The sequence below is a fragment of the Homarus americanus genome, unplaced genomic scaffold, assembly GCF_018991925.1.
Source record: "Homarus americanus isolate GMGI-L3 unplaced genomic scaffold, GMGI_Hamer_2.0 scaffold7585, whole genome shotgun sequence".
NCBI classification, from domain to species: domain Eukaryota; kingdom Metazoa; phylum Arthropoda; class Malacostraca; order Decapoda; family Nephropidae; genus Homarus; species Homarus americanus.
In genome coordinates, this window is record NW_024732384.1 from 358622 (window position 1) to 371147 (window position 12526).

At 37.2% G+C, this 12526-nt stretch overlaps 1 protein-coding gene across 1 annotated transcript in view; it reads left to right on the forward strand.

The window, feature by feature from the left end:
* LOC121868481 (leucine-rich repeat and calponin homology domain-containing protein-like) overlaps window positions 1-12526 on the forward strand; it is a 143170-nt gene that overhangs the window by 127025 nt on the left and 3619 nt on the right. Inside the window, 1 exon segment of the mRNA XM_042369147.1 lies at window positions 448-525. Within this exon segment, the coding sequence (XP_042225081.1) occupies window positions 448-525 (78 nt within the window).

Below are 12526 nucleotides of genomic sequence, written 5' to 3' on the forward strand. Positions count from 1 at the left end.
ATGTCATACAATAAGACCTACACTTAATATTTAATTATAAACCACATTTATTAATTCACTGTAGTCTGGGGTACTCACCAACACATCACAGTGGAGGACGTGATGAATAAAAACTGGTCACAATGTTATAAATAAATCGGCGAGTCAACAGAGAGTGATCGGTACTGATTAGCCGAGTGACTAAAAACAAAGAACTCTGCTGTCACCGTGTTGCGAGTGTTCGGACTCGTGACTACCGTACTTTTATGGAATTTTTTTTTCTCTCTCCCATAGAGTTCCAAGATACAAGCAAGTGCGCTATTATGAAACGGTGCTCTATGGGGTAGCACTGACTGGGGTATTACTGTACTGTGTTCTATTTATCTACTTTTCACTGTGTATAATAATTAATTACCTTTCACTATGTATAATAATTTACTTTCACTGTGTACAATAATTTAATTCCAGCCAAAACTGACAATAGCCAAGTGCAGACTAAATGTTGAGAACTTCCTGGAGGCGTGCAGAAAGATCGGTGTTGAGGATGTGAGTACCCTTGACCACTTTACTTTATTTAATTTATTTATTTATTTTTATTCATTTTTTCTTATTTCTTTGCCTGTTATGTTTGTATGTTTCTTGGAGAAGTTACAACAGAAAATAATCAGATTTATGGATTATACATTGATCAGGAGTAAACTAAGTGTGTACATACTGTATTGAAACTTTTCACACCCAGATCACTTATTGTCATGCTAGTCCAGTCTGTTGTCATGGGAACAGTTATAGAAAAGATGAGACTAAAGGAGAAATGTGTTTATTTAGAAGTTTATAAACACATCAATGTCAACACCCTTACCAGACACAGCACAGTAACATGTATGTTTAACTGTACACACACACACACACACACACACACACACACACACACACAAGAACTTTCAGCTTCAGCACTGACTCTCCCTCCTGTTATCTCTCCCATGTTCATTTACTGGACACTTTCTTACCTTAATAGTAAAGTCATGATGGAAAGGTACGGATTAAAGTAGAGTGTAATATATATATATGCATTTAAAGGATTGTGTGTTTTATAGAAAAAATATTTAGGCTTTTTATCTTTGTTCATGTAAATCTTTCATTTGAATATTGGTTAATCTTAAGTAAATATAACTAATTAAAATAAGGTATTGTTCTGTAATAAGAACCTTAAGATAATTTTTTTCCTTTACAAAAATTACTTTAAGATATTTTGAGCCATGTAATAAAATCAGATTTTTTCTCGTTATTGTCTACAAAACTATTTTGCTAAACTTAGAGTAGATGTAAGGTCATCATCCCTACCTGCTCCCCTCCTCCCTATGTCCACAGTCAAAAAGAGAAAATTTTACATCATACAACCCATTAATTCATCTTTGTTATGGATGAAGCATTTGATGATCTGTGTGTTAAAGGTTTGAATAACATTGTATTTATATGTGAGTTGAAGTAACATCTCCTAAGAACATGCTAAGCTGATGTAATGTATGTTAAAGCTTGTCGAGCTTCAAGCTGCTAGAGCTTCTCCGTTCATCACAGTTGTGTGTTTGAGTGCCTTCACTGTCTCTCTTCTTGGTTTATTCTCTACTACTACTACTTGTACATAGCCCCCACGGAGGTAAAAAGTGAACAGAGACATATGGTTCTAGCATTTACAGTACACAAGATTGGGCAGGTGAGATACGCAGCACTTTTACTTGTGTGAGTTTTGTCAGTTGTTGTGAGCACCATTATGGGACTCAGATTGGTGTCTTCCTTCTGTTTATAATCTTCTTGTAATGAAACTTATAAACAGTGCTTTGTCTTTCTGAGGACAACTATGCACTGCTAGTGGGAGTAGGTATAGAAAATACTGGTACTTTTGCACAATGTGATTGGTGTGGAAGGCTTTAGTTGAAGTCCAATGGATTAGTTCGTCCCTTGATCTTATTGTTTCCTTCTCTATAGCTATTGCATGGCCGTTGGACATCTACCTTGGTTTTACAGTGCTTTTTTTTTATGTTTCATCTAATTAAATTACATTATTGTCTCCATAATGGGGAAGATTTGTCATTCATAAATTACTTAGAGTTAAAGTATGAGGCTGTAGACTAGTGGCATGGCTCATACTGACACCTTATATCTGGGGAAGGATCAGGATAACTTTAAAGACTCAATTTCAACTATAACATGAAACTCATTAAAAAATCAAATACTCTCACTCTTTCATGCATGCGCTCAAGTGGTGGGTTAAAAGATTAAATGAAAAGAATTTGTGTAGATAGAGCATGACTAGTGAAGACTGGGACTTAATAATCAAGTAAATCTTAGTTTATTCCTCATTGGTGACTGGGGAACTGAGGAAGGTGAAGGGGACCCCCACTTGAGCTTGTGTGGTACAGGTTTCCCTCCGTCTTACTCCGGCGTTGGTGTCTCTTTACAGGCGTGCGTGTGTGCATGCGACGATATCGTAACCCAATTTGACCCTGAGCGTGTGCTAACAACTGTCCACTCCCTTGTCAACCCCTCTGAGTCCCTGTTATTAACCAAGTCCTATGGCGTGGTTCTGGATCCTTCTGACCCTCGTGACCCTCAAATGGCCACCCTAGAGGAACCCCAGACCTCCCAATGGGACAACAGGACTGCAGTACATTCACAGCCCTTCCAGGCAGCCGACCAGCGTCTCTTGTCCTATGCGCTGCTGTGTATTTTCCTGGCCACTCTTGTGTTACTGTACTTGTACCCACCCCCAGATGAGTAGACCCACAACCCTTCCTAACATCACATAACCCTTCACACAAATTGCTAGTATTAACATTAAACAGATACAGGACTGATTAGTCCACTGGTGACAAGTGTATTATGCCTTGCTTCATTTCAGCTGCTGTTATGCACTTATTAACTTGTATTTTTACAATTAAGTTGTATATTGTACATAGAGGAGAGGGGAGGGAAGATCTGTCTGTACATGACCACGGGATGCTGTACTGATGGTGTAAAAAAATTGTTTTACTCTAGAATTTTCTTTTGTTATGGTTCCATGCACTAAACTTGATCTGAAGTGAAATTATGTGATAAGTACCAAAGTATTTTATGTTTCTCAGGTGTGCCTTCACTGTAGTATCAGTGAGTCCTTTATTTGTAGAGTATCATTATGAGTAAGTCGTATTGTGGTAGCCATTATGCCTTAGTTTAATCTGACTCATGATCAGCTAAATGGGATTAATTAGGAATTGTCGTGCTGTATCATTTACTGCACCTCGTAATGCTGCACTCCATCATTTTTTTCATACCTCTTGATGATATTCAATTGGTTGAGTGTTAGCTTCATGAACAGATGGTCACGGGTTCAATTCCTTAGAGTGAAGGAATGGGCCCCCACCTTGTACAGTACGCCATTAGGTGCACTTGCTGATGGTGGAACAACCTTAGGTGGACTAATATCCTATTAAGGGTTTGGGATAACCCACTTACCTTACTGTAGAGTGTTAAGCATCAGGAGGTCAACATCCGGCTGACCACATTAACCCATCTTGAAAAAAAAACCAAAATACAGGTACTCCCCGACTTATGACGGGGTTAGGGACCGACATCCAGGTCGTAAGTCGAAATGGTCGTAAGTCGGAAATGCTTAAATAACACATAGAAAATAAAAAATTTGGGTCTCTTTTTCTTCTCAGCACCACAAAACATTCACTTTTAAGTTTGCCAGCCATTTTAAAGTGAATTACAGATGAAAGTTTTGTCTGTGTACTGACTTTGAGACTCAAAAATACATAATTTGACCACATTTTGGTACGACTGAGGAGGTCGTAAGTGCGGGTGGACGTAAGTCGAGTCGGTCGTAAGTCGGGGAGTACCTGTACACCAATATGCTATCTTTCTGGTTTCATTCACAGATGTTTTTACATAAAAATTAACCAAATTTTAGTCATCATTTGACTTTGTTTTGTATTTTACTTGATAAAATCACAGGGTGACATCCCAGTGTAGAAGACCATCAAATATCACCAGTGAATGGTCTCGGTATGGAGTACAGGTTAGCCTTGTTCTCCCGTGGTAAAAAAAAAAAAAAAAAAAAAGTGGTAACTGAGGTGTAAGGCAAATATTAAGCCTGTCACCTTGCCTGAATGTAGCAAAAAAAATTTATTTATTATGATGATGATCCAATTTGAATATTTGAAAAATTTTCTTGAAAAGAGTATTGTACTTGCATTTAGCATCGAGCTATAAATTCATCATCATGTTGGTCATTATTGCTGTGATTCATTGTTACAAAAAAAAAAAAAAGAGGAAAGCATTTTTTCATATAATACAGTACAACATGTCACAGCTTCTGCAGAGGGTTCTCTAAATTTTCACTGCTTTAACAATACGGTAGAAGGTAAAGATCTTGGCATAGTGTACAACTTGTGAATCTTAGAACACTCTGGTTTAGGATTATTGTACTTGACTAGTTTTGCATCTCACTCAAATATCTGTGAAATCTTGTCATGTAGATTCTTTCATTGTTGAACAGGAACGGTACATAATCAGTTTTGTGTTTGAAAGATCACATAAGTGGAAGAAATAACCAGAGAGCGCTGTTACAGTGTTTCAAGTGTTCATTGATACAGTTATTACAGTATTTAAAAATAAAATGTGAAAGTGGAGCAGTTTAATGAATCTCTGAGTATGTGGTGATGGATAAAAAGCAAATATCCCTCAAAACTTTCTAGTTGACACAGTTTGATTGAAATTAAAAGGCAAATACGAACTTTACATCTTAGCATTAAAAAAGGATATTGGTACAGTATTCTTCAGCTGTTGTGTGTGTGTGTGTGCTTGCTCACATGAATATCTTGTAATACAGGTTTAAATTGTTTTGTAGCTGCTTTTTGCTTAAGGCTGCTTGAAGTTGTTGGATGGAGGAAAGGCTTGGTTTTGAAGGGGAGTCAGAGATTATAATCGTCATAGATTTAGGTGTTTTGAATGCTATTTTCTGCAGCTTAATAAATTGTTAAAAAGCTGTTTTTGGGAAATAGAGGATTGAAGAGAGAACAAGTGTGTGAGGGGCTACATTCATTGTGATCTGTTGTACTCTTAACGTAAAGACTTGCATTATTGTTTTGTGATTTTATCTTACCTGTCATCCTCGCTGCATCACATGTTAAGTGGGATGAAGTAGTTGTACATGAGCCCTACATAGCTGAGGCTTCAAGAACCTTTGTGAGGGAGTATTTTGTGGTTATACACTCATAGTTGTGGGTCATATGGGCCCTAGATCTAATAGACACCAGCCTAATCTGCTCACTAAGATTGGGGCCCATTAAGTCTGGGCTACAATCCTCTTGTGTACATTGGGGTTTATTAGGACTGGGGTCCATTTGACCAGTCATCCAGGCTCCAATAGTTACCTCATTACATAAAGGGACTGAGGATATTATCTTAACCTGGTGGTGGATCATAGAGCCCCATGAACCTACCACTTGTGTAACTCTGTGCACTTGTTGCCTGTCTTAAGAGTTCTGATGAAGAGATAACTTGATGGTAACAAAATATGTGGCTTCAGAACCAATATGTCCAATTTCAAATAAACAAGTTGGGAGGTGGAAAGCACAGCTGTTAGTGATACTCTCTTTGTTGTCAGTTAGGAATAGCTTAGTGTTTTGTTCTCTCTAGCTTTTACATGACTTGTGGCTGTGGTGGTGGACGAGGCAGTTGTCAGACATTGAACAGGTCCATACACAGTGTCATTTCTTATACAGGTACATAATATTGACATAAGTCACAGTAATGAATAAATGTTTAGTTACAATATTGGATTTTTTTTTACTTCTGTGTGTGTACCAAGGAAGAGGGTACAGTGCTTCATGCTACAAGAGTATTTGTTACTGATTCTGCTTAAAAAAAAAAATCCGCAATATTAGGTGAATACACTACTAGATTAATGGAAGATTACACGAGTTGTCAGTTACCCAAGAATTTTAGATGAGTTTGGAAATTAACCTCCATGCTGTTACAGGTGATTTAATAAAAGCAGACTATCCAACCAGTGTAGAAGTAGAATGGGTTATCCATGCAATTTGACCACACAAGGAGCATAATTCTGATATTTGTCACCTGGGAGTTTTGCCGTGAGATGTCATTCAGTTCACTACACACACACACACACACACACACACATACACATATATTAGTACTGAGTGGTAAAAACTGTTAAGGAACACAAGATCAACCAACAATCTGGGAGATGTAAATATGACCATCACATAATGTGCTTCTGTTGTACTGCATGTTGTGTTGTCTGGTCCCAGTACAGTACACACCTCATCATATATAGAGACATGTAAATATAATAATTCCAGATTGTACATAGTTGTTTGTATATATCACAAAGCTTTATTATCAGCTTTAATCTCTGCTTATGACCATTGCTAAGCCATTCTTATGAAGTAATGTGTACCGTAATTTTTGTATATTGTACATACAGTATACTGTTAGTTCTTGACCTCACATGATACTCCACTAAAAAAATTAGTTTTCATTAACAAAAAAGTTATTTTATAGCTGAGACTGGAGTGGCAGACTCAATTTGAAACTAGAATTAAGTAAAGAAAAAAAAATGACCCTCATGTCACATTCCTTCTATAAAAATGTAGTGTAGGGGTGGAAAATATCACTTGAGGCTTCTCAGCCCTGATATGACTTGGCTATAAAGCATCACTTCACTGGTTAGTCTCTAAACTATAGTTAACTGGGCAGCTTGAGAAGTTATCTCTGCTTCACTTTGTCCCCTTTGGAAGCTAAGTGCTAACACTTCCATAATTTTATAGCATTTTATGGACTTCAGGTAATGACTGTACAGTACTCGCACTTTTTGACATGTTATGTTGGTGTAGCTCCGTTGTTTGGTCCAGAGCATTTTCTGTGAACCCTTTCATGTTGTAACAATGTTATGAGAAGTCATGTTCATACTAGACAAGAATCACCGAGTGAATTTATCCACAATACTGTACTCTCTGGTGTCCTGGGGGGCCTTGGGCACTGTACTTAACCAGCAGAGTCCAGTCCCTGTGTACAAGGCAGGGAAAGCTTTCTTTTTAGGTGTCCTTTGGTCTGTTTAGGTCCCTGCTCTATACATAATAATGCTATCTAAACCCTGTAAAGGTATCCTAGTTGTTGTAGATAATGACTGTGGATCCTCCTTTGGGCATGGTCATACATGATAATGAGGGTGATTCACATTATGATAAGAACTTTTCTTGTGGAATGGCAGGTGTCTCAGTGACTCCTGACCAGGTTTCTACTCAACTAAGTTTTCACTTGAGAGTATATGCAGGAATACCTATATGCTTGACTGAGGAAGTATCTCAGAGACAGTACAACTTATTTTATTTTTTAATACAATATTGGAAGCCTGATTTTGCTGCTCAAAGACATGAAAGTTTTTCCATAGTCACTGGTTGTGAGACTACATACATGTACCGGTTTCATAGAGTGAGAGTGCGAGTTTCTTGTCCTGAGCAATTAGTTCTTTGGACTCCTCATGGCAGTAAAATGAAGATGATGATGATGAAGAGTTATCATGTTTGGGCAGATGCCTTTGAGAGGTGATGGGAAGTTGACCTTGAGCTCCATTGAGCACATGGTAAGTTAGCAGAGTTACTGTAGATCTGTTCCCATGGCAAATGTTCCAGTGAATTGTTTCTTTTTCCACTAGATTTTTTTTTCATTTTGCAGCTGCATGATGGTTGCCAGGGTGATACTGCTTGGAATAAGGTAATTACATCTGGTACATGTGGGATCTTTAATTACTGCTTTTCATTTAGAGTTTTCTGGGAATTTGCCCTTGCAAGGACTTCTTCGTGATATTATATTTCCTCAAATCATTAGTTTATTTTGCATCTTTTGTTCCTTAGGAGGATCACACAGGAGCAGATGTGTTTTCAGAGGCTGGGGTGATAAAGTGTGTGTTCCCTCCTCTCTTCAGAATGATACACTTCTCATCTGACACCATTCTGAGGATTTTGTGTAAATGGTTCAGTTTGTAAAATGTTCAATGAATTTCTCCAACTTTTAGTTAAAAAATAAGGTGAGGAGTGATCTTCTGCCTTTGTCCTAATTCTTTCATGTTCCGTGTGTGTTGTGTCAGTGAGTTTGGAGCTTTCTGGTTATGAAGGTTTGAAATATGGTATTAAAATAATTCAACCTGGTTTCATTCCAGAAATGCATGGCCTTAGGGAAATCATGTCTTCCTTGGCCTTTCTGAGTATTACCTGTATTTTCCCTCAAGTCCATCTTCCAGAGAGACTTGGGTGTATGTTACACTTTTGTTGATATTGGTTCTATACCCTAAAGAATTGCAGGACCTGGGGAGAGTATTATTGTTCCTTCACTCAACCTTTGTTTTGGTTGAAACTTCCCACCTTTGAGGTCTATGTTGTACGAGCACTTAAACCTTTTGTGCATCCTCTCTCTCATAATTTTTTTTATAGTTGATGGACTACTGTAATCACTAACCTTGGTACTTGCTTAAAGACCTTATTTGTTGAGGCACAGTAATATCATTATGTCAATGTCTCCTCTTTCTAGCTGGCTTGACTTTTTGAGTTTTCCAAGCCAGGCATCTAGCTATAAATGAGAGATTAATCCTGAAATCTCATTTTATAGTTGAGCCTGGATTGGGGGACTCAGATGTTCTTCCTTCTCCTCGTGGTTTCTGCTCATGTGAACTGGAATTGAAGGGTAGACCTGTGATATGATGCTTCATAATCAAGGGAGAAGACTTCTAACTTTCAGCCTTAGGTTGTAATTTGCCTCCCACACCTTTGTTTTATTAAAGGGACAAGGTTTGTGAAAGGAAGGTCAACTAATTCTTGAATTAGTTCCCATCAACAATGTCAGCAGTCCTGGGAACCATATATTCATTTGGCTGTGTTGAGTTGCTTAGTCCAAGCTTGTCCATAAAATGAAATTTCAGGATTATTCTCATTTTAATGTGTTTTATTACCTTCAGCTAAAAATTCTAATGTATTAAGGCTAGATAAAATTTAAGGTAGGTATTGTATAACCACTTTAGTGTGGAAAATAGCAGTGCAATGTTGATGATGATAATGATGGTCTCACACCAGTTCAAAATTATCTGCACAATAGAGGCTAGTAAAACTTTTATAATTCTGGACTTTATGAGGAAGACTTCAGATGAATTTGTGGCTATTAAATGTAAAATATTAAAGCTGATTTTGTGTATAGTTTTGTTTATATATATATATAGTTTGGTGGTCAGTAACCCTGTTACACTGGGTAGGATGGTTAACCATCCACATTAGACACATAATACTGTTCATATCCCTTTATCTCCCTGTTGTATGATCTCTTATAGGTACTTTCCTCATTATTATCTCCACATGTCCTGGTATACTCAAATTTGTATCTTGTACATGGCAAATTTTTACCTATATTTCTGATTATATGTATTGGACTTGTGGTTTAGAAATACTACTCAACCAGTCTCTTATCCTCTTATCAACCTTCCCTTGGGGAATACATGCTTGATTGTGTTTACTTTTAAGGATTGAGATTAAGGGAGGAAGGAAATTAGTTCAGTAAAGAGGAAGGCGTCAACTTAGAGAATAAGGTTAAGAGTTATTACTACGAGTTTGAGATATAGTTAAGGTTAAGAGGAAGAAGTGTCGGGGAGTGATAAGATCTGATGATAACCTGACCTCACTTACTTGATGGAGGTGAGTGTGTAAGTTATATTTTTAGGCTGTGGCTCTGTGTAGACTGTATCTTCTCGATGTGATTTATTATGGTAAAGATTATGTTTATGTCCTTGCCGTCGGAGATGCATACCATATGTTATCCCAGTTTATCGATCCATACAGTACATTGCCCATCTGTCATCCATGTGCATGTTTGTCTGTAGTAAATTTCTGTTCTATTCAATAACTCATGATTTGAAGAAAAGTATAGCATGCAGGATTAATAATTGATACTTCAGGTTAGTTTGGTTGTTTGACTTAGAAATTTTAGTGATTGCCTTGTCTTAACTTTTAACCATGGGATTACAAATATCCTGTGGTCATACATAAGTGTTCATGAGAGAGCTAACAGACTAGGTAAAATGGTAATATGAATGGAAACGAACTTGTATTAGAAACAGTAGGTGACTTAATGTTAAAGTAACCTAAGACAAATAAATATCCCATTGGTTGTACAATATAATGTTTTCTGAATGGATTAATGAAGATAAGTTGGGTGGAAGAGATGAACTACAATATTGGAGGAAGTTCATACAGTACAATATTTGCTGATGATTCACTTATGAAGGAAATCAAATATGTTAGTAAAATTTTTATCAAACTACCTACACCAAACTAAGATGGGAATCAATTTGCATCAGAAACTCCAGCAAATCTTCGTTGTGTTCTACTACTGTTTGTGATGTAACATGTTCATGAATGTTAGCAGGTTTGTTACTTCACCTGACAGTGGCTGGCCCAGTGAGTGTTTGTTGGCATAAATGAAGTTTCTCTTTGGTGGTGCATTAAACACTGAGCATATGGAATGTGAGAAAATAGCTCATCATCTATTCTCAGGCCTGCCCTTTAAGTCACGTGACAAGTTAAATTCTTTGCAAAATTAACAAAATTCTAACTAGTGATGACCTAACATCTTATTATAAGACGAAAAACTGTAGAGCAGTACTGTACTGTAATTATTAACATTTAACAAAGGTAAAGATGTGAGCATTATTCATTGTACAGTCAACTACTAAAGGCCGTTCACCTCTCCCCCTTAACCACAAGATTCAGACTCCTGAACCCAAAGCCTAGACTGACACATTATTCTGTCCATAAATGCTTCGGATTCATGGGTCTGAATCTCGGGGTTCTTGGTTCAGGGGGAGAGGCAAGCTGACTTTAGGAGTTGACTGTACATACTGAACTAATATACGTATGTAGTCATGTGGGAATTGAATTGCTTCCTCTGATTCGTCCATTTTTAATGTGTGTCCATCTTCCATACAAATTGTATTATGTAATATAGCCATATTTGTTTTAATCAGCTGTCTTATTAGATATGCTGATTACCATAAATGTGTCTTTGTTACCAGTAATTGTTTCCACTAACTGATGTCTAAAACTATTGTGCTAATCAACATATTTTAACATACATATTTGATATACTGTATCTTCAGTTTGCTAAGTTTATTCTTTGTACACAACTGTAATTTAACCAATTGGCTGAGTATTATGGTTTAATGTCAGTGAAGTTTTCGCTGATATCTCCTTGTGTAACTATTTATCAAAAACTTTCCACATTAAGACACTTAAAAGTTGGTTAATGAGAGGAAACATTACATCAGGTAAGTGGAGGATAAAATCTTTTGTGTTGTTCTTTTAATTTCTTAATAAGTGCATAATACACAGCAAGTGAAATGCAGCAATCTTAATTTCCCATTATTTGTTGGTCTAATCGTCAAAGAGGGGTGCCACCTTGACCAGGGTTGATAAACATTGATCTATCAGTGTTTTCTTCCCAAACATTCCATTACATTTGTAAGATATTTATGGTACTGTATATTATTTCAGAGTTATTTTGTTTTGATATTTTTTTATGTTGTGTATGAGGTGAGTTTCTCCTCCAGTTAACACTTTCGCGAACCCGGCTTGCCGCCCGTCGACCCCCGAGGTGAACCCAGGGTGGCAAGCTGTTGCTCAGCCACGAGCATGGGTGATTATGAATGTATCATCATCGGTTTGTGAGTGTAACTTTTACCCATGACAATACATTCGTTATCGGTTCACTAGTGTGTTGAGGACTAACCAGTTATGGGGATCAATTGCCAGTTAATGTTAAACACAGTGTTGTGAATTCATAAGAGTAAAGGGCACTTGCATTTTTAAACATTGTGTTTTCATTATTGTTCCGCAATGAATTTAGTGTGCAGGCATTTCCAATTGTTTTTGAATAAATATATTTTTATTTTATAATTTGAAAGACAAGTTTATTCCTCTGTAACATTTACACCCAGCTGATTCTGTACCGTGTTAAGATCTGCTTTATTCATAGAAATTGCTAGTCACATTCATTGTTATAAGCTTCAGCCAAGTTGTTAACGCACTTCACAATCTTAAGGTGGCATCTCACGAGCCCCTTAACTGGCAATTTTTCAAGCCAGCAAGTAAATTTGGCATTACTATTCCGGCTCACTACGCCCTGAACAGTCACACAAGGCTAGTCTAATTCCAGCATCACACAGTGACTGTATTACTGTGGCAACTATAGCTGTTATTTTGGGCTGTATCAAGCTTAGCCAAATAAGAAAACTTTTGTGGACTCGCCCATGGCTTGCTAGGGATACGAATGTGTACATGGATAATAGCTAGTAAATGGAAATATTGTGGTCATTGCTGGCACTGAGAGAAACTTGGAAAACAAGCTTTAATATCCTGATCTTTTACTGCCAGATTTGCTTGCAGATATGAAAAAGTGCTGGTTTAGGTGCTCGTGTGCCGCCACTTTTATGGTGCAAGGCGTGAGA